Source organism: Triticum urartu, chromosome 1A (assembly GCF_056163025.1).
Source record: "Triticum urartu cultivar PI428250 chromosome 1A, HENAU_Tu73, whole genome shotgun sequence".
NCBI classification, from domain to species: Eukaryota; Viridiplantae; Streptophyta; class Magnoliopsida; order Poales; family Poaceae; genus Triticum; species Triticum urartu.
Genome location: NC_141873.1, coordinates 531296561 through 531323770, shown reverse-complemented (window position 1 = coordinate 531323770; position 27210 = coordinate 531296561). Strand labels below are relative to the sequence as shown.

At 44.2% G+C, this 27210-nt stretch overlaps 1 protein-coding gene across 1 annotated transcript; it reads left to right on the top strand.

Annotated features, from left to right (window-relative positions):
* Window positions 1–1920: 1920 nt before the first annotated feature.
* Window positions 1921–7449, top strand: LOC147992284 (putative pentatricopeptide repeat-containing protein At3g25970). Its single transcript, XM_087528924.1, has 4 exons — window positions 1921–5070; window positions 5174–5253; window positions 6573–6704; window positions 7103–7449. The coding sequence occupies exon 1, from the start codon at window positions 2074–2076 to the stop codon at window positions 4738–4740; it is 2667 nt and encodes an 888-aa protein (XP_087385050.1). The 5' UTR covers window positions 1921–2073; the 3' UTR covers window positions 4741–5070; window positions 5174–5253; window positions 6573–6704; window positions 7103–7449.
* The last annotated feature ends 19761 nt before the right edge of the window (window positions 7450–27210 follow it).

The window sequence follows — 27210 nt, the reverse complement described above, 5'->3', positions numbered from 1 at the left end:
GTAGTAGGTTACTTGAAGTGTATTGTGTTCCTGTACATTTGTTTAGCTAAATCTATCATTGACGAGAGATTATGTAGGATGTTCACTTGTCCCGTCAAAAATTATGAGGACACATGTGGTCTTCTACTTATATTATGTGACACGTGGATGTGGATCTGGATGAGAGTTGGGGTTTTTCTGTTTAGTTATGTCTGTCTGAGCGGAATAATTTTCCTACTTAAAAAAATGTGACAAATTGCATTTTGATAGAGATGTATTTGCAGCAAATTGTATGAGAGAGCGTTTCATTTTTTTCATCAAATTGTATAATTTTTAGTTATAATAGAAGGTTAAATGCATTGCTTGGTTGCTTCAAGAGTTAATAACGGGCATGGTGGCGACGCACTCCTAGCCAGCCACCACTAGGGTTTCTTCCGCCTCCTGTCAGCGCTGACGCCGGTCTGCCTCATCTCCTGTGGCCTTAGGGCCATGGAGGCGTGGTGGATTCCGGCCTTTGCCGATGGGGGGGCTTCGTTTTTGGATGTTTTTTCTGTTTGTGTCCTGTTTGGAGAGACGAGGCAGCGACGACTCTTTGGAGATGAAATATGGTTATCCCTGCCTAGCCCCCGTCTTGGTGGTGCTTCCAGCATTATCGAAGGACGTGTGGAGGCTTGTCTTCGACGGATCTCGCGGGATCTGGTCGGCGTTTATCTTCAGTGGATCCACATGGATCCGGGATTTGTTTGTTTGTGTTCATGTGTCTACAGGTTGAATCCTTCCGATCTAAACTTCTCTTCAACAGCGAGAATTGCTATTCGTGCGTTGGTCCTATATAGGGCCTTAGCACGATGACTTCCCGGTTGTCTACTACAAGAAGTTTTGATCGGCTCTAGTGAGGGAGGGGCGATGACAGCGGCGCGCCTTCGGCTCGCTTCCGTGCTTGTAGTCGTCGCTATGTGCTCTACGGATCTGGATGTAATTTTTATTATTTCTTGTATTCTTTGTGCTATCATGATTGATGATGAATAGATTGAAATTTTACCGCAAAAAGACGAACACAGTGACGTATCAATTGCATGTCCAACAACGAAAATCATATTTTTGTGGAATGCACGACATTCAACTGTATGTTACAACATGGTAATGGCTTAGGACTCAGGGGACATTGGATTTGCCTTCTTGGCTCGCGAGGCATCACGGGCGGCACACACCTCCTACCTGTTGATAGGGGTGGCATATCGGCACCAACACGATGGGAGGGGATCAGGGCGGAGAGCGGGGCGGTTGGCGGGGGATTCCTCCTTGATGGTCCGTGAAGAAGTACGGTGTGAATAAGAGAGGGCACCACGGCGAAGGTGATGTTGGCGTCGCCCGGTTTTAAAAGGAGAGGGCCCCAGCGAGAAATGTCCCTCTATGGAGGGAAACCGAGCGGGAAGGGAAGGGTCCGACAGGAAAGGTAAATGGTGCGTCATGGGGTGGTTTTTTTGGGCCCATGTACTGAAGATAATATTACAGATAGTTCGGACAACCACATTTTCGGCGAGGGAAGGAGAGCAAGGCGGAGAGCGGGGATGAGAAAGAAATGAGCTTCGACTTTGAAGATCAACCTAATTGTTTGTTTGATGCAATTATGTCTATTGTAGCCCGTAGCAACCGCATGAACGTTCTCCTAGTAAATTATTCTTTCCGTTCCGAATTACTTGTTTTAAATTTGTCTGGTATCTAGCATTAAAATGAGTCGTATCTAGACAAATTTAAGACAAATAATTTGGAACGAAGGGAGTAGTAAAATCGTTCGAGGGCCTTCTTTTTCCCTCTTGAGTGTTTTAGATTTGTCTAGATACGAAGGTGATCGTTCGAGCACCAGATTCATCCGTTTCAAGCCAGGCCCTCCAAACACTGATCAGACGGTCAGGAGAAGCTCCAACAGTTCTTACAGCCAGTGGCTGGAGGAGCCCATCACTCTCTTACCAATCTGGGCCATCGCCTCCAAGCCCATTTTGCCGGCGACTATGCGCGTGGAGATCCCGTCCTTCTCCACCGCCGCCGCCGCCGCCGTCGCCCATCCCCGGCGACCCACCCGCCACCTCGCTTATGTTACGGTCTCTCCCCATTCTACTCCTCCACTCCGCGCTCTCCTGCAAGCCGACCCCATCTAGGCTCCTCTCCTCCTCCTTCGCCGCCGCCGCCGCGGCTGCCACCGGCTCCATTGCGCGGGGCGGCGGGGCGCATGGCACCGTCTCGGCCGTGCTGGAGATCGTGGGGCCCATCGAGCTCCTCTTGCCGTCCTCCGAGGCGCGCCTCTACGTGCGCCTCCTGCGCCGCTGCGCGCTCGACGCGCTCGCCGCCGGCGCCGGCGCCGTCCACGGGCACGTCCTCAAGCGTGGCTTCGCCCCCGACACGCTCGTCTCCAACGTCCTGATCGACACCTACGCCAAGGGCGGCTCCCTGGCGGCCTGCCGCCACCTGTTCGACGAAATGCCTCACAGGGACGTGGCGTCCTGGTGCACCGTCATCTCCGCGCACGCCAGCCGGGGCCTCTGGGTTGATGCCATCGGGGTGTTCAAGGGGCTGTTGTCCTCTGAGGTGAAGCCAAACCGGTTTGTCATCTCGGCGACGCTGAATGCATGTTCCAGGTCTGGTGTCATGGAGCTGGGGCTCATGGTACATGGATTGGTGATCAAGTCTGGATTGGGTGTTGATAGGTTTGTGGAGGTTGGATTCGTCGATATGTATGCGAAATGTGGCAATGTAGGCTGCTCTTTTAGGTTCTTCAGTGAAATTCCGGTGAAGAGCTCAGTTGCTTGGAATGCAGTGATTTCAGGTTTTATTGAGAATGGCTGTGTTGTGGAGGCTGCTGAGCTTTGCAAGGATATGCATAGAGTTGGCATTGCAATGGATGTGGTGACATTGAGGTTAGCTGCTGGCGTCGCTGCTTTTCTTAGAATGTTTGAGCTTTGCAGGAATGTTCATGTTTATGCACTTAAAGTGGGGTTGGGAAGAGATTGTTATGTTCTGTCTGAGCTGGTTAAGTCAGCCGGGAGGGTAGGTGATACGCAGTACATTGGACAGCTTGTTGCTGCAGCTAGAAGGCGTGATGCATCTTTGTATTCTTTAGCTATATCAGGCTATCACTCAAATGGTTGCCAGGATGAAGCAGTGAAGCTAGTTGAACATCTTCTTTCTTCAGGCCTCAGTTTAAGGGAAGGGGATCTGGTCACCGTTCTAGATGTTTGTCATATCAAAGAGGAAGTTCAGCAAGTGCATGCTTATACATTGAAATCTGGATGCTTCAGTTATATTAATGTATGTAATGCTCTTATATCGGTATACTCTGAAATAGGATCATTGATGCATGCTGAAGCAATCTTCAAAACTTCAGAGTCACGAGATGTTGTATCATGGGCTGCAGTCATGGCAGGCTGTGTCAAGAACCTCCAATTTGAAAAAGCATTTGGTTATTTTAGAGGGTTAAGAAATTCTGGAGCACTATTAGATCAGCACTGTGTTGCTACTATCATAAATTCATGCACAGGACTTGAAGACATGGATAAGGGAGAGCAGATTCACGCTCTGGCTCTTAAAGTTGGGATATTGGTTGCTGACTTTGTTAGTGCTTCCCTAGTGAACATGTATGCAAAATGCCATCATATTAAGTGTGCTGCTGAGCTTTTCTCCCACACACCTTTTCCGAGAAATCTAGTTTTAACTAATGCGATGCTCTCGGGGTATTGCTGGAATTTCCTGCCAGAGAAAGCTCTTCTGCTCTTCTGCAGTGAATATCGTTCTGGTCTGCACCCTGATCATTTCACTTGCTCAACTGTTCTCAGTGCATGCGCTGATATAGGAGCAAAGGAGGCTGGTGAACAGGTTCATGGCTATCTTGTAAAGATTGGTTCTGAATACATGGATGCCATTGTTGGAAATGCTATCATAGACCTTTATGTCAAGTGTGGATGCATTGCCAGTGCTTGTAGTTTTTTCCATAGCATGAGAAGTTGGAGCATAAATTCATATGCAATGCTAATGTTGGGCTACATTCAGAACAGATGTAGTGATGAAGCTCTTCATCTTTTCTCCAAAATGCAGCACAGTGGATTGCGTGCAAACCGTGTTACCTTTGCAAGAATTTTGCGTGGATGTGCTGACCTATGTGCTATTGATTTAGGGAGACAAGTGCATGCTTCTATTGTAAAGATGGGTTTGATCTCTGATGTATATGTCGCAAATGCACTTGTAGGAATGTATAAAAGATCTGACGGTTTGATGGAACCAAGAAGAGACTCTCAAGAAATTTTGGCAGGAAATGGTCCAGAACAGAATACTGAAGATAGCTGCTATTCAGAACAAAGGGATGGAAGTAGCGACCTTGAAGAAATTGGGCTGTTTACGTTGGAAGAAGAGAAAAATCATGAAGCTTATGCTGATGTGCGGAATATTTCTATTGGTGCTGCTTCTCAGTACTACGGAACTCCACTTCCCATCCATGTGGTTGGACAGGAACTTAGGATGAACACTATCATGTGGAGTGGAAGAAATGAGAAGGGCAGTGAAAGCAATGTTTTTCTAGATACACTATATCAGGGAAACAGAGGTGGATCTCACAAGCTGTTTAGCTTGTTACACGTGCACAGCACTGGATCTGACCAATTCGTCCTAGTTGTCTTCATTGACAATAGCCTTAAGATAGAGGATACAAGATTTGTTAATACCGAGTTAATAAGATCTGGTGTTGCACCAGCACTCGGCATTCCTCCTTGACAAGTTATTGTGCAGTATGAAAACTACTTACTGGCCCTGTTATTTCTCATGCAACAAACTGAATCATCATGTTGGCATATCAGAAAAGCATGCAAGGGAAGCAAACTCTGAGTTGGGTTATGAGTTCATGCATCATTCACTCCTCAAATCCACATCACGTCTATGAACTTTCACATGATGCACACCATATGACCATGAAAACTCAATATCTCTTTGCATTTTCATGGGAGATGTTTACACCAAGTTAAAGTAAACCAAACACTGCTTTGAAGTTCTCCAACCGCTGGATGGTTTAGTTGCATGGAAGAATAGATCAAGAATGTTGAACAGGTTAGCATGAAATAATTAGCGATACCTTATTTACTTGGTACTTGTTCTAATCTTTTAGTTATGGTGAACAACTCATGATTTTCACACATTTTCTTTCATGCAGGGGACAACTCCTCTCTTCAAGCACTTCCATGACAGGAGGTAGCAGGCTCGGAAAAGTCAGCTTGAGCTTTGTTCACTGCTGTAAGTTAACAAACATTTATGGTGCTTAAGCACACATTCTTACTAATACCTCTTTGCTTGCTTGAGCATTGATTATTGCATCGAGTTGACAAAGATTGTGGTACTTATGCATATTGCTTTACTAATACTACCTCCGAGGTGGTACTACATCATTACTTGCTTGAGCTTGGATGCTGTGACTTAGGCATACACTTTTACTAATACCTCCTTGCTGCTACTTCATCTTTACTGTATGCATAAATGAAATACTCTTAGTTGATCCCTACACTAACACCAGTACGTTAGAGGACTGCAACTTGGAAAAGTAATTGCAACTCCTCAAGCTGCTACTTTGCACCGTCTCCTAATCTCCTATAGTTTATTCAACTTCACCGGTAAGATTGTGTGAGATTATTAAATCTTTTAGCCCAACCAATATTGCTTCGAAGAATGTATCTTATTTCAAAATTTGCGGTTGAACATTAGAAATGTGGTTCATTCTCTGAGATAAGACATATGTAGGTGAGATTTTCCGTTGTAATGAAATGAGAACATGCAGGTTCGATATTGTTATTTCTGACTGACATTGTTGAATACTCCCTCCATTCCATAATGTAGTGCTTCCTCTATTCACGTGCTTCAACTTTGACCGTAAATTTAACTACCAAGACCGGTTGCGGCGGGAGCAAAAATTATATCAGTGAATTCGTATTCGAAAGAAGTTTTCAATTATATAATTTTTTCTCCCACCGCAGTTGGTCTCGTTGGTTAAATTTATGGTCAAAGTTGGACCTCGGGAAGCGCGGGCGCACTGTATTTTGGAATGGAGGGAGTACTATGTGAGATGTTTGTAGTTATGTACTGATGGTTCAGTTCATTCTTGAACCAAATGGAATTGCAGATAAATGCTATACTCCCTCCGGTCCTTTTTATTTCGCATATAGATTTGTCTGAAATCAAACTTCAGAAAGTTTGACCAACTTTATTGAAAAAAAATATCCACATTCACAATACAAAATCAATATCATTAGGTGCGTCGTGAATTTAATTCTCATATTATACTTTATTATTGTAGATGTTGATATTTTTGCATACAAATATGGTCAAACTTTACAAAGTTTGACTTCAGACAAATCTTATATTCGGAGTAAAAAGGACCGGAAGAAGTACATAATAAATCTAGCAAAAATATATTTTCCTTGTTGAGAATTCTTCCGTCCATTCCATTAAATGAAATCTTCTGGCTATGTTGTGCCTTCTAATGTTATCAGTCAACACCGTATAATTGCATGGCTGGTCAATCTGCCGCTAGCTTTGCTAATTTTTTATTCATTTGACAGAAACTAGCACCAGACTTGAATGAGAAGAATGGTACAGCAGACGTGGCGGAATCCAGGATGTTGCACATCTTTGTTGTGACTACTCCTAAGCATCATTTCCCAATTCAGCAATTTCAATCTGACAGTAAGATTGTAAGTTCAGTGTGCTATTCAGATTTCCTTTTATGCTTTTCCACACTCCTACAGTGCTATTTCCTTGCTAAATTCTCTCTTATTTGCAGAAGTTCATTTTCTTGCTGATGTATCAGCATTGCATAGTGGTTTATCTTGCTATATAATGTAGTAGCCTTGGGGCATTTTTTATAATTGGTACGTGTATTCTGGTATCTAGGTGTGATTAGGTGGTCCTTGATACCTACAGTTTTTTAGACAATATTTTACATAGCTGTTGTATAAAATGACATCCATTAATTCAATGCTCATATGGCACTGTGTATTTGAATTCCTCGTCCAACTTCAGCCCTAGTTCGTAGACCCCTTTCTCAAACAGATGGTCATGTTTATGCTGACACTTGTTGCTTATTCATCAGGATCTGCAAGAAGATAACCACAGTCAAGGCAAGCAGTTGCATCCAGCATAAAACCACTCTGGTTTTCATGAAACCACTGGTTCCGCCCTTGTATTTTTTGGGGGCCTTTTTAGATGAGATGGAGCTAGCACATACCAACTAATCTGTGAGATAAAAGGTATAGATATATGAATACGATACCCGATCATCACTGTTGGGTTCCTAGCATAAAAGGAAAAAAAGAAGAAGAGCTATGATAGAGCGAAGGGTGCAAATTGCAGAAGGTTGTCAAGAAGAGTCACAACTGTAAACTGCAAACTGGTGTCCATGTTTTTCTGTCCATTGTCAAGAATTTTAAGGTTCCTGTAGCTCTTACTCTTGTCATGCCTTTATGAACAACAGTGGTAAGCTACAAATGTCAAGCTCAAATCAAACACTAGGAGTATAGGAATTCTCATGGGTTCGCACTCGATTATGTCTGTTTCTCCCCAAGCGAGACTCGAAGAAAGCCGGCCTATCAATCTCGAAGGGCACCGCCGCGAGCGATTTGGGAGTCTCCAAAATTGGGCCAAACAGATGGTCGTATTTATGCTGACACTTGTTGCTTATTCATCAGGGCCCTGCAAGGCTGCAAGATGATAACCACATGCAAGGCAACACAAGCAGTGCCATTCAGCATAGTACCACTCTGGTTGTCATGAAGCCACCGGTTCTGCCCTTGGTTTTTTTTTGGGTCTTTTTGGACCAGATGGAGCTAGGAGACATTAGCTATTCTCTGGATAGTTTCGTGAGAATAGTTCATCCTAATTGTGAGATGAAAACGTGTAGATACGAGTAGTGCCGATGAACACCGTAGGGTTCCTTGCGAAAAAGAACAGAATAAAAAGCTACGATAGGATGACGGAAGCAAATGGATGTCAACAATAATCACAACTGCAAATTGCAAACTGTGTTCATCACGTTAATTTTTTTATGTTCACCGTTAATGACTCGTAGGTTCCTGAAGATCTTACCTGCTGGCTTGTCATGCCTTCACGAACAACAAGAGAAAGTTTCAAATGATAAGTTCAAAATCAAACACTAGGAATGTAGGAATTCTCATGGGTTCTCAGTCGGTTTAGTCAGTCTGTTGCCCCCCAAGCGAGACTCGAAGAAAGCCGGCCAGTCCATGTCGAAGGGCGCCGATGTCTGCGACCGGAGATGCCAAAGCAGGCCTGTCACCTCATCCATCTCCCCGGTCTCGAGATCGACAGCGTACATGCGCTCGTAGGTGTCCTCGACGAACAATGCGCCGCCTCTCTCGTGCAGGCGCAAGCATTCTGCTTTGTGAGTCTTGTTCTTCTCTGGCCATTTCAGCTTGACCGCCTTCGTTTGCAGCCACTCTGCATCGCCGCTCCTTTCCGCGTCTCTACGTGTCCAGACCTCTAGCCGGAGGCAATCTTTGCACAGGCGATGCAGAGACAGCGCCCCGTCGTCAATGGCGACGCCGAGGCAGTGTGTGTGGTCATGGCCATGATGGTCGCTTGGTGGTGGAATCGAGGTTCGCACCAAGGAGGCGTCGTCGCTCATTTCGAGGGTGTACAGCCCGTTCCACCAGTCTCTGACGAGCCAGTGCGCCGTGCCCCGGCGCACGACGGCGCCGCCGTCCACGACGGCGAGCATGACGCTGCTGAAGCACACTATCGGCGCGCGCCAGCCCGGCTCGGTGGACGAGTAAGTGCAGAGGTCGTAGTTGAACGTGTCGCGGTTTAAGACGAGGAGCAGCACCTTGAAGAAGGCCGGGCGGCGGCCGTCGGCGGCGAAGGTCACCACGGCGCAGCTGTTGATGCGGAAGTTGAAGCGGTATCGCAGCGGGGGCAGCTCGTCGCACGTGCCGGCGATCAGGTTGCACACGGCCAGCCGGACGCCTCCGGGGACCTCGGTCGGCGCGTCGACGAGGCCCACGAGGAACGAGGAGGAGGCCGTCGCCCGACACGAGCGGCACCGCGTCGTCCAGCAGGCCCGCGGCGCACGAGACCAAGGAGCGCAGGGAGCGGCACGCGCGGCCGGGCGGGCTTCCCCGCGCCGGGACGAGAGCCGGGGCGGAGGCCACGGCCGGCCCTCGCGCCCTGTTGCGCCGCACCTGAACGAAGAAGCCGGCGAGGGCGGGCGGGTCCGGCCAGCGGCCGCGGAGGAAGGCGGGGTCGGACACGAGGCCCCGCCATCGCTTGCACGCCGCGGCGCAGCGGAAGAGGGCGGCGGCGCCGGCAACGCGCGCCAGGATCTCGCGGACCACGTCTTCCGGGAGCGTGGCCGCGCCGGCGGCTGCCGTCTCCGTCGCCTTCTCCATGCTCCCTCGGGCGACGTCCATGTGATCGGAGGCAAAGCCGTGGCTGGGATTTTGGTTCGGGGGCGTGCGCGCCAGGCACCTCCGGCTCTGGATATATACTAGTAGGAGTCTACCTAGTTTTCTTTTGTTTTGTTTTCGAGCTCGTGTACGGATTGCCTCGTCTTCGGATGCCAGCGTCCTAGCAATTGTGTTGTACTACATGTGCAAATCGATGTCAAGAAACACTTCGTTTCATCCGGCTGAAAACTTTTTTTTTAAAACAAAGGCTCGAGGATGAGCCCGGCTTTGAATTAACAAAGCCATCAACCAGCCAGGTATTACAGCCAACAAGTGCCAGCCCAACGCCACTTACAAAGAAAATAAAACACGAGCGGCCCAAAGATACATGGGTGCTGAAGAACACAACTTACAACTCAGTCCCAAACTACCAGCACCTAAACTAGTTAGAGATGAAGAACCGCTTGAAGAAAGGACCGCCCTTGAAGCTCGAAACACCGGCGCCAAAGAAAACATCAGCGACAATGGCAATCTTCTGGACACGGTATTTTCAGCTAATTCTTCGCCTGTTTGGAAAGGTATTGAATATGGCCTACAACTAGTGAAAAAGGGTTTTATTTGGAGAATCGGTAACGGCTCTATGGTGCGTACATGGAGTGATCCTTGGATCCCAAGAGGTAATGATCTTAGACCGATTACTCCGAAAAGGAATTGTCGCTTTAACCATGTTTCAGACTTTCTGTTCAACCATGGTGGATGGAACATGGAGCGTCTCCAACAGCAATTTTTGGGATGTAAATGTGCAGCAAATTCTGAGAATACGTACATCTCCGAGAGGCCGGGAAGATTTTATTGCCTGGTTTTCGGAAAAGTCTGGACAATTTATTGTTAAGAGCGCCTACAAACTCGCTACTAGAGAACATGACGATTCATTTGCAGGAGGGGCTTCAAGTATATGTCCAGAGGGAGATCGATCCATATGGAATTATGTTTGGCGGGCTAAAGTTCCTCTTAAAATGCGTATTACAGCTTGGAAGGCTGCGTCAGGTGCTCTAGCCACTGATCAAAACAAGTTATACCGACATATTGGTACTACTGATTGTTGCAGGATGTACGGCCGGGAGAGGGAAGGTTCTTACCATGCCCTAGTTGCATGCCCTCAAGCACGACTTGTGTGGCAGAGGATGCGAGAGTTATGGCCATTGCCAACTGATGATGTGTTACTAGATAATGGTAAAGAGTGGCTATTGCATGTGCTTGCTGCATGTGATAATAAGATACTTGATATGGTCATTCTACTTATATGGAGAATTTGGCAACTTCGCAATGATGTTGTGCATGGCAAGGAAGTGCCACCGGTTGATGTTACTATGGAATTTCTAGATAGCTACTATAAGTCCTTGGATCTAGCCAGGAATTATAGCATGGAAGAAATTTTAAAAGGGAAGATGTTGGCACAGGAGGAGGTTATTCCTATTAGTATTCAACAGGTCGCGGCTCCTGTTCCTTGGCCACCACCTCCAGCAAATTGGGTTGTGCTGTCTGTTGATGGATCTTTCTCTGCTCATGATGGCAAGGCAGGTGCTGGTATGATCTTACGTCGTGATGATGGCTCTATTATCTTTGCTGCTTACCGTGTTATATTTAATTGCAATGAAGCGCTCGAGGCGGAGATACATACAATAATGCAAGGGATAGCCCTTGCTTTACAACATACTGATCTACCAGTTAAGGTGCAATCGGATTCCTATAATGCACTTTCGATACTTTCTGGTGATAGTATGTCCCGGTCGGCCTATGGTCATCTAGTAGCAGAGATTAAATTTTGTATGGATGAGAGGGAGTTTGTTCCACAAAAAATTAGTAGGACTCAAAATTGGGTAGCAGATTGTATGGCAAATTATAGCCGTATCGAGTCTTGTACTCCGGTATGGATGAACAGATGTCCTCCATGTTGTGAGGACTTATTGCCTCTCGACTGTAACCCTGTGACTTTGGAATAAAATTTCCGTATTATTCGCAAAAAAAGACAATGGCATTGCCGACTGCCTTGGCCACAAACACGCCAAAACTCCTGCACTGGACCAGAAAGATACCACACCTTCCTTCTCCCTCGCCGAAGAGGGATCCTACCCCCTCGTCCTGGCTCGAAGGACGCCGCACCGTCGAGCGGGGATGAGTTCACCCTAGAACAAGGAAAGGCACGGTCTTGGGGTTGCAGACACAAAACATTTGCACGCATCTGTGTCGCAGCAACGGGCATACCTCACTGGGCATGTAAGCACAAACCGCCGGTGTCCAAACAAGAAGAGAGTAAGCTGCAGGAAACGACACATCGGAGCTGAAGAAGCAGCGAGCTTGCGGCGAACAACAGGGAAACAGAGCACGCACAGGATGCGAGGGATATGGCCCTGGTGCTCACTGAGCTGCCATGGATCTGTTGCTGGGAAGGGAACCCTTTCCTCTCCCACCCAGGCTCAAGGGAGCCGAGCACCGGCGAACAGTGGTCGGCCAGCAAGCACCAAACAGAGAATGGCAAGCCCGGCATCGCTGGAACCCAAGTTGTCACACGGACCCCCGCTGCAATCACAAACCTCGAATCTGGCACCACACACCTACACCCTTCTAACCAGACGACGCCCCCAAGGAGGTTACGACGCCGAGCACCGCCGCCGCCGAATCCGCAAGGGATTACAGGATTTAACCTTGGAGCGGAGGGGAAGGGGTGGGTAGAGGGGATCTCGACGGTGCCTTCAAGAAGGGGAGCCGCGCCCGCGGGCCTGGCCACCGCCGTGGTCGGAGACATCAACCAGGGATTTCTCCCGGTCCTGGCAAACACCACCGCAACCAGCCACCGACAGACCGGCGAAGAAGCACGGGCGCTATCACATGTTGTGAGCGGGGTAGAGGGAAGACGAGAAGCAACCTTCAGATCTGAGGTCAGAGGGCCACCGGAGCAGCCCACCGACCACACACAGTGTCCACCGTCGATTCGCCGCCCGCGCGGCCGAGGACGATGACCCACACCCGCGGGCGCGCCTGCCGCCCAGGCACCACTGCCTTGCCAGATCCGGGGCGGCCCAGGCCCTCCACGCAGGTGAAGCCGCCAGATCCCCGCCGCCACCTTCATCGGTGTCGCGCGCGCGGGCCGGAGGGCACCTCGGGCGGCGGCGGAGGGTAGGGAAAGGTGAGGGAGGGGTGGCGGCAGCGGCGGTTAGGGCAACCCCCGAGTCGCCTTAGAGGAGGCGACGCGGGGGCGGGGGCAGGGGGGCTGTTGTCGACTGCTGTATGCTGACAATGAATCGAAAACACAAATTCACATCCACCCCACCCGACCGCCCGCCTTCCCCACTTGCCACGCATCCCGTGTGGGTCTCATCAACCGCTCACCTTTGTATCCTTATCTCAACAGCGACACAAAGCAACACGTTCCCCCGTCGACCCTCCCGTTGTTGGGGAACGTAGTAATTTAAAAAAATTTCCTACACACACACATGATCATGGTGATGCATAGCAACGAGAGGGGAGAGTGTGTCCACGTACCCTCGTAGTCCGAAAGTAGAAGCGTTAGCACAACGCGGTTGATGTAGTCGTATGTCTTCACAATCCGACCGATCAAGTACCGAACGTACGGCACCTTCGAGTTCTGCACACGTTCAACTCGATGACGTCCCTCGAACTCCGATCCAGCCGAGCTTTGAGGGAGAGTTCCGTCAGCACGACGGCATGGTGATGATGATGATGTTCTACCGACGCAGGGCTTCGCCTAAGCACCGCTACGATATTATCGAGGTGGACTATGGTGGAGAGGGGCACCGCACATGGCTAAAAGATCCAATAGATCAATTATTGTGTCTATGGGGTGCCCCTCTCCTCCGTATATAAAGGGGAGGGGGAGGAGAGGGCCGGCCAAGGGGAGGAGGCGCGCCCAAGGGGGGAGTCCTACTCCCGAGTCCTACTCCCACCGGGAGTAGGACTCCTCCTTTTCCTATTTGGAGAGGGAGAGGGAAGGAAGAGGAAGGAGGGAGGAAGGAAAGGGGGCCCCCCTCCCAATTCGGATTGGGCTTGGGGGGGGGGGCGCCCCCTCCCTTGCTCCTTTCCCCTCCTTTCCACTAAAGCCCATTAAGGCCCATATACCTCCCGCGGGGTTCCGATAACCTCCCGGTGCTCCGGTATTATCCAGATCTCACCCGGAACAATTCCGGTATCCAAATATAGTCGTCCAATATATCGATCTTTATGTCTCGACCATTTCGAGACTCCTCGTCATGTCCATGATCACATCCGGGACTCCGAACTACCTTCGGTACATCAAAACACATAAACTCATAGTATAACCATCATCGAACTTTAAGCGTGCGGACCCTACGGGTTCGAGAACTATGTAGACATGACCGAGACACGTCTCCGGTCAATAACCAATAGCGGAACCTGGATGCTCATATTGGCTCCCACATATTCTATGAAGATCTTTATCGGTCAAACCGCATAACAACATATGTTGTTCCCTTTGTCATCGGTATGTTACTTGCCTGAGATTCGATCGTCGGTATCTCAATACCTAGTTCAAACTCGTTACCGGCAAGTCTCTTTACTCATTCCATAATACATCATCCCGCAACTAACTCATTAGTTGCAATGCTTGCAAGGCTTATAGTGATGTGCATTACCGAGTGGGCCCAGAGATACCTCTCCGACAATCGGAGTGACAAATCCTAATCTCGAAATACGCCAACCCAACAAGTACCTTCTGAGACACCTGTAGAGCACCTTTATAATCACCCAGTTACGTTGTGACATTTGGTAGCACACGAAGTGTTCCTCCGGTAAATGGGAGTTGCATAATCTCATAGTCATATGAACATGTATAAGTCATGAAGAAAGCAATAGCAACATACTAAACGATCAAGTGCTAAGCTAACGGAATGGGTCAAGTCAATCACATCATTCTCCTAATGATGTGATCCCGTTAATCAAATAACAACTCTTTGTCTATGGCTAGGAAACATAACCATCTTTGATCAACGAGCTAGTCAAGTAGAGGCATACTAGTGACACTCTGTTTGTCTATGTATTCACACATGTATCATGTTTCCGGTTAATACAATTCTAGCATGAATAATAAACATTTATCATGATATAAGGAAATAAATAATAACTTTATTATTGCCTCTAGGGCATATTTCCTTCAGTCTCCCCCTTGCACTAGAGTCAATAATCTAGATTACACAGTAATGATTCTAACACCCATGGAGCCTTGGCGCTGATCATGTTTTGCTCGTGGAAGAGGCTTAGTCAACGGGTCTGCAACATTCAGATCCGTATGTATCTTGCAAATCTCTATGTCTCCCACCTAGACTTGATCCCGGATGGAGTTGAAGCATCTCTTGATGTGCTTGGTTCTCTTGTGAAATCTGGATTCCTTTGGCAAAGCAATTGCACCAGTATTGTCACAAAAGATTTTCGTTGGACCTGATGCACTAGGTACGACACCTAGATCGGATATGAACTCCTTCATCCAGACTCCTTCATTTGCTGCTTCTGAAGCAGCTATGTACTCCGCTTCACATGTAGATCCCGCTACGATGCTTTGTTTAGAACTGCACCAACTGACAGCTCCACCGTTCAATAAAAACACATATCCGGTTTGCGATTTAGAATCGTCCGGATCAGTGTCAAAGCTTGCATCGACGTAACCATTTACAACAAGCTCTTTGTCACCTCCATAAACGAGAAACATATCCTTAGTCCTTTTCAGGTATTTCAGGATGTTCTTGACCGCTGTCCAGTGATCCACTCCTGGATTACTTTGGTACCTCCCTGCTAAACTAATACCAAGGCACACATCAGGTCTGGTACACATCATTGCATACATGATAGAGCCTATGGCTGAAGCATAGGGAACATCTTTCATTTTCTCTCTATCTTCTACAGTGGTCGGGCATTGAGTCTTACTCAACTTCACACCTTGTAACACAGGCAAGAACCCTTTCTTTGCTTGATCCATTTTGAACTTCTTCAAAACTTTGTCAAGGTATGTGCTTTGTGAAAGTCCAATTAAGCGTCTCGATCTATCTCTATAGATCTTGATGCCCAATATATACGCAGCTTCACCGAGGTCCTTCATTGAAAAACTCTTATTCAAATATCCTTTTATGCTATCCAGAAATTCTATATCATTTCCAATCAACAATATGTCATCCACATATAATATCAGAAATGCTATAGAGCTCCCACTCACTTTCTTGTAAATACAGACTTCTCCAAAAGTCTGTATAAAACCATATGCTTTGATCACACTATCAAAACGTTTATTCCAACTCCGAGAGGCTTGCACCAGTCCATAAATGGACCGTTGAAGCTTGCACACTTTGTTAGCTCCCTTTGGATCGACAAAACCTTCCGGTTGCATCATATACAACTCTTCTTCCAGAAATCAATTTAAGTCTAACCCACTTCCTATGCATAAGGATTTTGTGAGCAAACAACTTATGGGAACAAGAATCAACTTGCATAGGAAGGTAAAACAAGCATAACTTCAAAACTTTAAGCACATAGAGAGGAAACTTGATATTATTGCAATTCCTACAAGCATACATTCCTCCCTCATAATAATTTTCAGTAGCATCATGAATGAATTCAACAATATAACCAGCACCTAAAGCATTCTTTTCATGATCTACTTGCATAGAAATTTTACTACTCTCCACATAAGCAAATTTCTTCTCAACAATAGTAGTGGGAGAAAACTCAACAAAATAACTATCATGTGATTGAAAATTAAGATCAAGATGCCAAGTTTCATGGTTATCATTATTCTTTAAGGCATACGTGTCATCACAATAATCATCATAGATAGGAGGCATGCTTACATCATAGTAAATTTGCTCATCAAAGCTTGGGGAACAAAAAATATCATCTTTATAAAACATAGCTTCCCCAAGCTTGTGGCTTTGCATATCATTAGCATCATGGATATTCAAGGAATTCATACTAACAACAGTGCAATCATGCTCATCATACAAAGATTTAGTGCCAAACATTCTACAGATTTCTTCTTCTAGCACTTGAGCACAATTTTCCTTTCCATCATACTCACGAAAGATATTAAAAAGATGAAGCGTATGAGGCAAACTCAATTCCATTTTTTTGTAGTTTTCTTTTATAAACTAAACTAGTGATAAAACAAGAAACTAAAAGATTCGATTGCAAGATCTAAAGATATACCTTCAAGCACTCACCTCCCTGGCAACGGCGTCAGAAAAGAGCTTGATGTATACTACGCAACCTTCTTCTGGTAGACGTTGTTGGGCCTCCAAGTGCAAAGGTTTGTATGACAGTAGCAAATTTCCCTCAAGTGGATGACCTAAGGTTTATCAATCCGTGGGAGGCGTAGGATGAAGATGGTCTCTCTCAAGCAACCCTGCAACCAAGTAACAAAGAGTCTCTTGTGTCCCCAACACACCCAATACAATGATAAATTGTATAGGTGTACTAGTTCGGCGAAGAGATGGTGGTACAAGTGCAATATGGATGGTATATATAGGTTTTTGTAATCTGAAAAATATAAAAACAGCAAGGTAACAAGTGGTAAAAGTGAGCGTAAACGGTATTGCAATGCGTTGAAACAAGGCCTAGGGTTCATACTTTCACTAGTGCAAGTTCTCTCAACAATAATAACATAATTGGATCATATAACTATCCCTCAACATGCAACAAAGAGTTACTCCAAAGTCACTAATAGCGGAGAACAAACAAAGAGATTATGGTAGGGTACGAAACCACCTCAAAGTTATTCTTTCCAATCAATCCGTTGGGCTATTCCTATAAGTGTCACAAACAGCCCTAGAGTTCGTACTAGAATAACACCTTAAGACACAAATAAACCAAAATCCTAATGTCACCTAGATACTCCAATGTCACCTCAAGTATCCGTGGGTATGATTATACGATATGCATCACACAATCTTAGATTCATCTATTCAACCAACACATAGGACCTCAAAGAATGCCTCAAAGTTTCTACCAGAGAATCAAGACGAAAACGTGTGCCAACCCCTATGCATAGGTTCATGGGCGGAACCCGCAAGTTGATCACCAAAACATACATCAAGTGAATCACGTGATATCCCATTGTCACCACAGATACGCACGGCAAGACATACATCAAGTGTTCTCAAATCATTAAAGACTCAATCCGATAAGATTACTTCAAAGGGAAAACTCAATCCATTACAAGAGAGTAGAGGGGGAGAAGCAACAGAAGATCCAACTATAATAGCAAAGCTCGCGATACATCAAGATCGTATCACCTCAAGAACACGAGAGAGAGAGAGAGATCAAACACATAGCTACTGGTACATACCCTCAGCCCCGAGGGTGAACTACTCCCTCCTCGTCATGGACAGCGCCAGGATGATGAAGATGGCCACCGGTGAGGGATCCCCCCCCAGCAGGGTGCCGGAACAGGGTCCCAATTGGTTTTTGGTCGCTACAGAGGCTTGCGGCGGCGGAACTCCCGATCTATTTTGTTCCCCGATCGTTTTAGGGTATATGGATATATATAGGTGAAAGAAGTACGTCAGGGGAGCCATGAGGGGCCCATGAGGGTGGAGGGCGCGCCCAGGGGGGTGGGTGTGCTACCTCTTGAGCACTGCGTTGGATTTCCCCGAAGAGGAGAGGATGATGCAGCAAAGTAGCGTAAGTATTTCCCTCAGTTTTTGAGAACCAAGGTATCAATCAAGTAGGAGGCCACGCGCGAGTCCCTCGTACCTACACAAAACGATAGCTCAACGTAACCAACGCGATTAGGGGTTGTCAATCCCTTCACGGTCACTTACGAGAGTGAAATCTGATAGAGATGATAGATAATATTTTTGGTATTTTTTGGTATAAAGATGCAAGGTAAAATAAAAGGCAAAAGTAAAAGCAAAGCAAAAATAAAGTGATTGGAGATTGATATGATGAGAATAGACCCGAGGGCCATAGATTTCACTAGTGGCTTCTCTCAAGAGCATAAGTATTTCTACGGTGGGTGAACAAATTACTGTTGAGCAATTGACAGAATTGAGCATATTTATGAGAATATCTAGGTATGATCATGTATATAGGCATCACGTCCGAGACAAGTAGACCGACTCCTGCCTGCATCTACTACTATTACTCCACTCATCGACCGCTATCCAGCATGCATCTAGAGTATTAAGTTAATGAAACAGAGTAACGCCTTAAGCAAGATGACATGATGTAGAGGAATAAATTCATGCAATATGATAAATACCCCATCTTGTTATCCTCGATGGCAACAATACAATACGTGCCTTGCTGCCCCTTCTATCACTGGGAAAGGACACCGCAAGATTGAACCCAAAGCTAAGCACTTCTCCCATTGCAAGAAAAACCAATCTAGTAGGCCAAACTAAACTGATAATTCGAAGAGACTTGCAAAGATAACCAATCATACATAAAAGAATTCAGAGAAGATTCAAATATTGTTCATAGATAATCTTGATCATAAACCCACAATTCATCGGTCTCAACAAACACACCGCAAAAAGAAGATTACATCGAATAGATCTCCACGAGAGAGGGGGAGAACATTGTATTGAGATCCAAAAAGAGAGAAGAAGCCATCTAGCTACTAATATGGACCCGAAGGTCTGAGGTAAACTACTCACACTTCATTGGAGAGGCTATGATGTTGATGTAGAAGCCCTCCGTGATCGATTACCCTTCCGGCGGAGCTCCGGAACAGGCCCCAAGATGGGATCTCGTGGATACAAAAGTTGCGGCGGTGGAATTAGGTTTTTGGCTCCGTATCTGATCGTTTGGGGGTACGTAGGTATATATAGGAGGAAGGAGTACGTCAGTGGAGCTTCGAGGGGCCCACGAGGTAGGGGGCGCGCCCTAGGGGGGGGGGCTCCACCCTCGTGACCGCCTCGTGGCTTTCTTGACGGAGGGTCCAAGTCTCCTGGGTCTTATCTGATGAGAAAATCACGTTCCCGAAGGTTTCATTCCATTTGGACTCCGTTTGATATTCCGTTTCTTCGAAACACTGAAATAGGCAAAAAACAACAATTCTGGGCTGGGCCTCTGGTTAATAGGTTAGTCCCAAAAGTACTATAAAAGTGCAAAATAAAGCCCAATATAGTCCAAAACAGTAGATAATATAGCATGGACCAATCAAAAATTATAGATACGTTGGAGACGTATCAGGGCGCACCCCCCTGCCTCGTGCCTCCCTCGTTGCTTTCTTGACGTGGACTCCAAGTCTCCCGGGTTGCTTTCCTTCCAAAAATAACTTCTCCAAAAGATTTCATTCCGTTTCGACTCCGTTTGATATTCCTTTTCTTCGAAACACTGAAACAAGGGAAAAACAGGAACTGGCACTGGGCTCTGGGTCAATAGGTTAGTCCCAAAAATAATATAAAAGTGCATAGTAAGGCCCATAAAACATCCAAGATGGATAATATAATAGCATGAATACTTCATAAATTATAGATATGCTGGAGACGTATCACCATCCCCAAGCTTAATTCCTGCTCGTCCTCGAGTAGGTAAATGATAAAAGAAATAATTTATGAAGTGTGAATGCTAGCAGGTGCATAAGTTTGATCAATGATAATTTCAATCACCTTTTCTAGCATCATTATATGTCATAACAGTAGCTCAACTCATAGAACTTTGCATGATCAAGTAACAAACTATTCACATATTAAAGTATAGATCATAAACTTTTTTGAAAACTAACAAACCGTGTTATTAGTCATCAAACAATTACAATTCATCTTATTTTCAGGAAGAGTCTATGTCAGAGCTTTGATTTAGCAAATCCCACATACTCAACTATCATATAGTCTTCCATGATTGCTACCACTCAAAGCATATTTTTAGAACAAATAGTATTCATCGAACACAGAGAAAGATAGGGGCTTAATGTTTCGCCTCCCAACCTTTTACCTCAAGGGTAATGTCAACGATAATAATTCATGATCAAATATATTTGAATGGCCATATATGCTTAGATCTTTCCATCACATGATGCTTACCAACTAAAGAGTAGGTTGGAAATGAGAAGGAATACTACTGACTCTTGCATAAAAGTAAAAGATAGGCCCTTCGTAGAGGGAAGCAGGGATTTGCAGAGGTGCCAGAGCTCGAAGCAAAAACGGAGATGAAAATAATTTTGAGAGGTATGCTTTCATTGTTAGCATAACGACCAAGAGTTCCCAATATCTCCCATACTACATACATTATAGGTGGTTCCCAAACAGAAAGGTAAAGATTTTTACTCCCCCTCCACCAACAATCATCAATCCATGGCTTGCCCGAAACAACGGGTGCCTCCAACTAACATCAAACCTGGGGTAGTTTTGTTTGCAATTATTTTTGATTTGATTTCGATCTTTTGATCATGGGACTGGGCATCCCGGTTACCAGCCATTTTCTCGTGAATGATGAGCGGAATTCACTCATCGTGAGAATAACCCACCTAGCATGGAAGATACTTCTAACCCTAGTCGCTACATGAGCGATTCGGGCATACAAAACAGATTATTATTTGAAGGTTTAGAGTTTGGCACATGCAAATTTACTTGGAACGGCAGGTAAATACCGCATATAGGTAGATATGGTGGACACTCATGGAAGAAACTTGGTTCAAGGAATTTGGATGCACAAGCAGAATTCCCGCTTAGTACAGATATTTTGGCTAGCAAAGGATTCTAAATAGCAAGCACCACATGTTAGAGGATCCAAAACAATATAACTTATACAAATATACCCAAGCATAACTCATTATGTTGTCTTCCTTGTCCAACTTCAACTAATTTGCTCAGGTTTGAAAATAATTAATGGGGATCACAATCATAGAAGATGTCCAAGATAGTATATTTATACGTGAAATCTCTCTTCCTTCAATATTCTTTCATGAATTGTTCAAGTGACCAATACAATGTTTGCTAACCTACAATGAATTTACCACCTCTACTTCTTATATGTAAAGGCATTACTCCCTATGGGAAAGGCATATGAAACATATATAATTTGAGATTTATGACATTCAAATCATTCAACCATTTACTCATAAGATATAAGTGAGGCACATGAGTAGATGACAAACTACTCCAAAAAGATATAAGTGAAGATCAATGAGTAGTTAAATAATTATTTAGCTATGTGAGGATTCTCTCTCATTTAAGAATTTCAGATCTTAGTATTTTATTCAAACATCAAGCAAAGCTAAATAAAATGACGCTCCGAGCAAAACACATATCATGTGGTGAATAAAAATATAGCTCCAAGTAAAGTTACCGATGGACGAAGACGAAAGAGGGGATGCCATCCGGGGCATCCCCAAGCTTAGGCTCTTGGTTATCCTTGAATATTAACTTGGGGTGCCTTGGGCATCCCCAAGCTTAGGCTGTTGCCACTCCTTATTCCATAGTCCATTGAATCTTTACCCAAAACTTGAAAACTTCACAACACAAAACTTAACAGAAAATCTCGTGAGCTCCGTGAGCGAAAGAAAACAAAACACCACTTCAAGGTGCTGTAATGAAATCATTCTTTATTTATATTGGTGTTAAACCTACTATATTCCAACTTCTCTATGGTTTATAAACTATTTTACTAGCCATAGATTCATCAAAATAAGCAAGCAACACAATGAAAACAGAATCTGTCTAAAACAGAACAGTCTGTAGTAATCTGTAACTAACGCAAACTTATGGAACTCCAAAAATTCTAAAATAAATTGGTGGACCTGAGGAATTTGTCTAGTAATCATCTGAAAAAATAACCAACTAAATAGCACTCTCCAGTAAAAAGTTTTAGCTAAACTCATGAGCGCTAAAGTTTCTGTTTTTTACAGCATGATCATAAAGACTTCACCCGAGTCTTCCCAAAGGTTCTACTTGGCACAAACACTAATTAAAACACAAAGCCACATCTAACGAGAGGCTAAATGAATTATTTATTCCTAAATAGAACCAAAAAGCAAGAAACTAAAATAAAATTGGGTTGCCTCCCAACAAGCGCTATCGTTTAACGCCGCTAGCTAGGCATGATGATTTCAATGATGCTCCCATAAAAGATAAGAATTGAAACATAAAGAGAGAATCATGAAGAATATGACTAGCACATTTAAGTCTAACCCACTTCCTATGCATAAGGATTTTGTGAGCAAACAACTTATGGGAACAGGAATCAACTTGCATAGGAAGGTAAAACAAGCATAACTTCAAAACTTTAAGCACATAGAGAGGAAACTTGATATTATTGCAATTCCTACAAGCATACATTCCTCCCTCATAATAATTTTCAGTAGCATCATGACTGAATTCAACAATATAACCAGCACCTAAAGCATTCTTTTCATGATCTACTTGCATAGAAATTTTACTACTCTCCACATAAGCAAATTTCTTCTCAACAATAGTAGTGGGAGCAAACTCAACAAAATAACTGTCATGTGATTGAAAATTAAGATCAAGATGCCAAGTTTCATGGTTATCATTATTCTTTAAGGCATACGTGTCATCACAATAATCATCATAGATAGGAGGCATGATTACATCATAGTAAATTTGCTCATCAAAGCTTGGGGAACAAAAAATATCATCTTTATAAAACATAGCTTCCCCAAGCTTGTGGCTTTGAATATCATTAGCATCATGGATATTCAAGGAATTCATACTAACAATACTGAAATCATGCTCATCAATAAAAGATTTAGTGCCAAACATTCTATAGATTTCTCCTTCTAGCACTTGAGCACAATTTTCCTTTCCATCATTCTCACGGAAGATATTAAAAAGATGAAGCGTATGAGGCAAACTCAATTCCATTTTTTTGTAGTTTTCTTTTATAAACTAAACTAGTGATAAAACAAGAAACTAAAAGATTCGATTGCAAGATCTAAAGATATACCTTCAAGCACTCACCTCCCCGACAACGGCGCCAGAAAAGAGCTTGATGTCTACTATGCAACCTTCTTCTGGTAGACGTTGTTGGGCCTCCAAGTGCAGAGGTTTGTGGGACAGTAGCAAATTTCCCTCAAGTGGATGACCTAAGGTTTATCAATCCGTGGGAGGCGTAGGATGAAGATGGTCTCTCTCAAGCAACCTTGCAACCAAATAACAAAGAGTCTCTTGTGTCCCGAACACACCTAATACAATGATAAATTGTATAGGTGCACTAGTTCGGCGAAGAGATGGTGATAGAAGTGCAATATGGATGGTAGATATAGGTTTTTGTAATCTGAAAATATAAAAACAGCAAGGTAACAAGTGGTAAAAGTGAGCGTAAACGGTATTGCAATGCGTTGAAACAAGGCCTAGGGTTCATACTTTCACTAGTGCAAGTTCTCTCAACAATAATAACATAATTGGATCATATAACTATCCCTCAACATGCAACAAAGAGTCACTCCAAAGTCACTAATAGCGGAGAACAAACGAAGAGATTATGGTAGGGTACGAAACCACCTCAAAGTTATTCTTTCCAATCAATCCGTTGGGCTATTCCTATAAGTGTCACAAACAGCCCTAGAGTTCGTACTAGAATAACACCTTAAGACACAAATCAACCAAAACCCTAATGTCACCTAGATACTCCAATGTCACCTCAAGTATCCGTGGGTATGATTATACGATATGCATCACACAATCTTAGATTCATCTATTCAACCAACACATAGAACCTAAAAGAGTGCCTCAAAGTTTCTACCGGAGAATCAAGACGAAAACGTGTGCCAACCCCTATGCATAGGTTCATGGGCGGAACCCGCAAGTTGATCACCAAAACATACATCAAGTGAATCACGTGATATCCCATTGTCACCATAGATACGCACGGCAAGACATACATCAAGTGTTCTCAAATCATTAAAGACTCAATCCGATAAGATTACTTCAAAGGGAAAACTCAATCCATTACAAGAGAGTATAGAGGGAGAAGCAAAATAAGATCCAACTATAATAGCAAAACTCGCGATACATCAATATCGTATCACCTCAAGAACACGAGAGAGAGAGATCAAACACATAGCTACTGGTACATACCCTCAGCCCCGAGGGTGAACTACTCCCTCCTCGTCATGGAGAGCGTCGGGATGATGAAGATGGCCACCGGTGAGGGATCCCCCCTCCGGCAGGGTGCCGGAATAGGGTCCCGATTGGTTTTTGGTGGCTACATAGGCTTGCGGCGGCGGAACTCCCGATCTATTCTGTTCCCCGATCGTTTTAGGGTATATGGATATATATAGGTGAAAGAAGTACGCCAGGGGAGCGACGAGAGGCCTGCAAGGGTGGACGGCGTGCCCAGGGGGGTGGGCGCGCCCCCTGCCTCGTGCCTCCCTCGTTGCTTTCTTGACGTGGACTCCAAGTCTCCCGAGTTGCTTTCCTTCCAAAAATAACTTCTCCAGAAGATTTCATTCCGTTTCGACTCCGTTTGATATTCCTTTTCTTCGAAACACTGAAACAAGGGAAAAAACAGGAACTGGCACTGGGCTCTGGGTCAATAGGTTAGTCCCAAAAATAATATAAAAGTGCATAGTAAGGCCCATAAAACATCCAAGATGGATAATATAATAGCATGAATACTTCATAAATTATAGATACGTTGGAGACGTATCAGTTCGTCATGGTCTAGTAACATAACCTCCAGAACAGGATTACCGTACTACTCTGGTGCGGATCTTACTCTGGTTGACCTACGAGGTTCAGTAACAACTTGATCTGAAGTTTCATGATCATCATCATTAACTTCCTCACTAATTGGTGTAGACGTCACAGGAACCGGTTTCTGTGATGAACTTATTTTCCAATAAGGGAGCAGGTACTGTTACCTCATCAAGTTCTACTTTCCTCCCACCCACTTCTTTCGAGAGAAACTCCTTCTCTAGAAAGGATCCAAATTTAGCAACGAAAGTCTTGCCTTCAGATATGTGATAGAAGGTGTACCCAACAGTTTCCTTTGGGTATCCTATGAAGACACATTTCTCTGATTTGGGTTCGGGCTTATCAGGTTGAAGCTTTTTCACATAAGCACCGCAGCCCCAAACTTTAAACGACAACTTTGGTTTCTCGCCAAACCACAGTTCATAAGGCGTTGTCTCAACGGATTTTGATGGTGCCCTATTTAACGTGAATGCAGTCGTCTCTAAAGTATAACCCCAAAACGATAGCGGTAAATCAGTAAGAGACATCATAGATTCCACCATATCTAGTAAAGTACGATTCGACGTTCGGACACACCATTATGTTGTGGTGTTCCGGGTGGCATGAGTTACGAAACTATTCCACATTGTTTCAAATGTAGATCAAACTCGTAACTCAAATATTCTCCTCCACGATCATATCGTAGAAACTTTATTTTCTTGTTACGATGATTTTCCACTTCACTCTGAAATTCTTTGAACTTTTCAAATGTTTCAGACTTATGTTTCATTAAGTAGATATACCCATATTTGCCTAAATCATCTGTGAAGGTGAGAAAATAACGATACCCGCCGCGAGCCTCAACATTCATTGGACCACATACATCTGTATGTATGATTTCCAACAAATCTGTTACTCGCTCCATAGTTCCGGAGAACGGCGTTTTAGTCATCTTGCCCATGAGGCACGGTTCGCAAGTACCAAGTGATTCATAATCAAGTGGCTCCAAAAGTCCATCAGTATGGAGTTTCTTCATGCGCTTTACACTGATATGACCTAAACGGCAGTGCCACAAATAAGTTGCACTATCATTATCAACTCTGCATCTTTTGGCCTCAATATTATGAATATGTGTATCACTACTATCAAGATTTAATATAAATAGACCACTCCTCAAGGGTGCATGACCATAAAAGATACTAGATAACGCCCCGCGTGTTGCTGCGGGAATTTGTAGCACCTTATAGGAGGTGGATTTATGGAGCGATAAATAGCCATAAAATGAATATATAATTATATGTTTTTTTCAACATTTGGCAGAATGATATAAAAAGTCAGAAAATGGGTGTTATAGTCGATAAGTGCATTGTTGCCGTGTTAGCATGTTGATATATTGCAAAAGATTTAAGTTTGAGAACATCAATTGATCATATTAAGTTTAATTAATAACAAATTTAATAATTATTTAAGCCTCATTATTTGTTTCCCCGCACGTTGCCGCAGGAATCTCGAGCAATGATTTTGTAAGGAAACAAACCAAATATACTATATACATGTCATAGCAAATAATGTACTAATGTGGAAGCGACATGTATGTGCTATCAGCTCATGCTTTGACCATTCAGGAAAAAAACTAAGTCTACCTAAATAATTGTAAATAATAAATTCAACCTTTCATGTCGTTCCTAAGGTTAAGCTGAAAGCTTTAAATCTTGTAATGGAACTTTTCAATTTGTAATAACAACTGGAACATTTAGATGCTCACAGAAGTGTTTACAATCTAGACCACATTTAGATACAATAGATTTACAAATTATCTGCATACCTAAAAACAAAATGAACATGTTACATCTTTGATATTCCGTACATGCATATGTAGAATATGGCAGTCACTAATTTTTCTTCTTCTGAAGTACAATCAGAAACCACCAAACATAAATGACCGACACGTGACCTGAAGCCCTCAAAGGAAAAAAGAATACATAGCGTACCAAGTTTGCTCTCCCCATCCAATTCTTTTATGCAATCTGAATGTTGGCAGATACATTAGATGATTGCCATATATGAAACAAAAAACAAAATACTATCAGTAACTATATTTGGGAAAAGGGGATCTCACTTGAATCCAAAACTTCCTTTTAGGT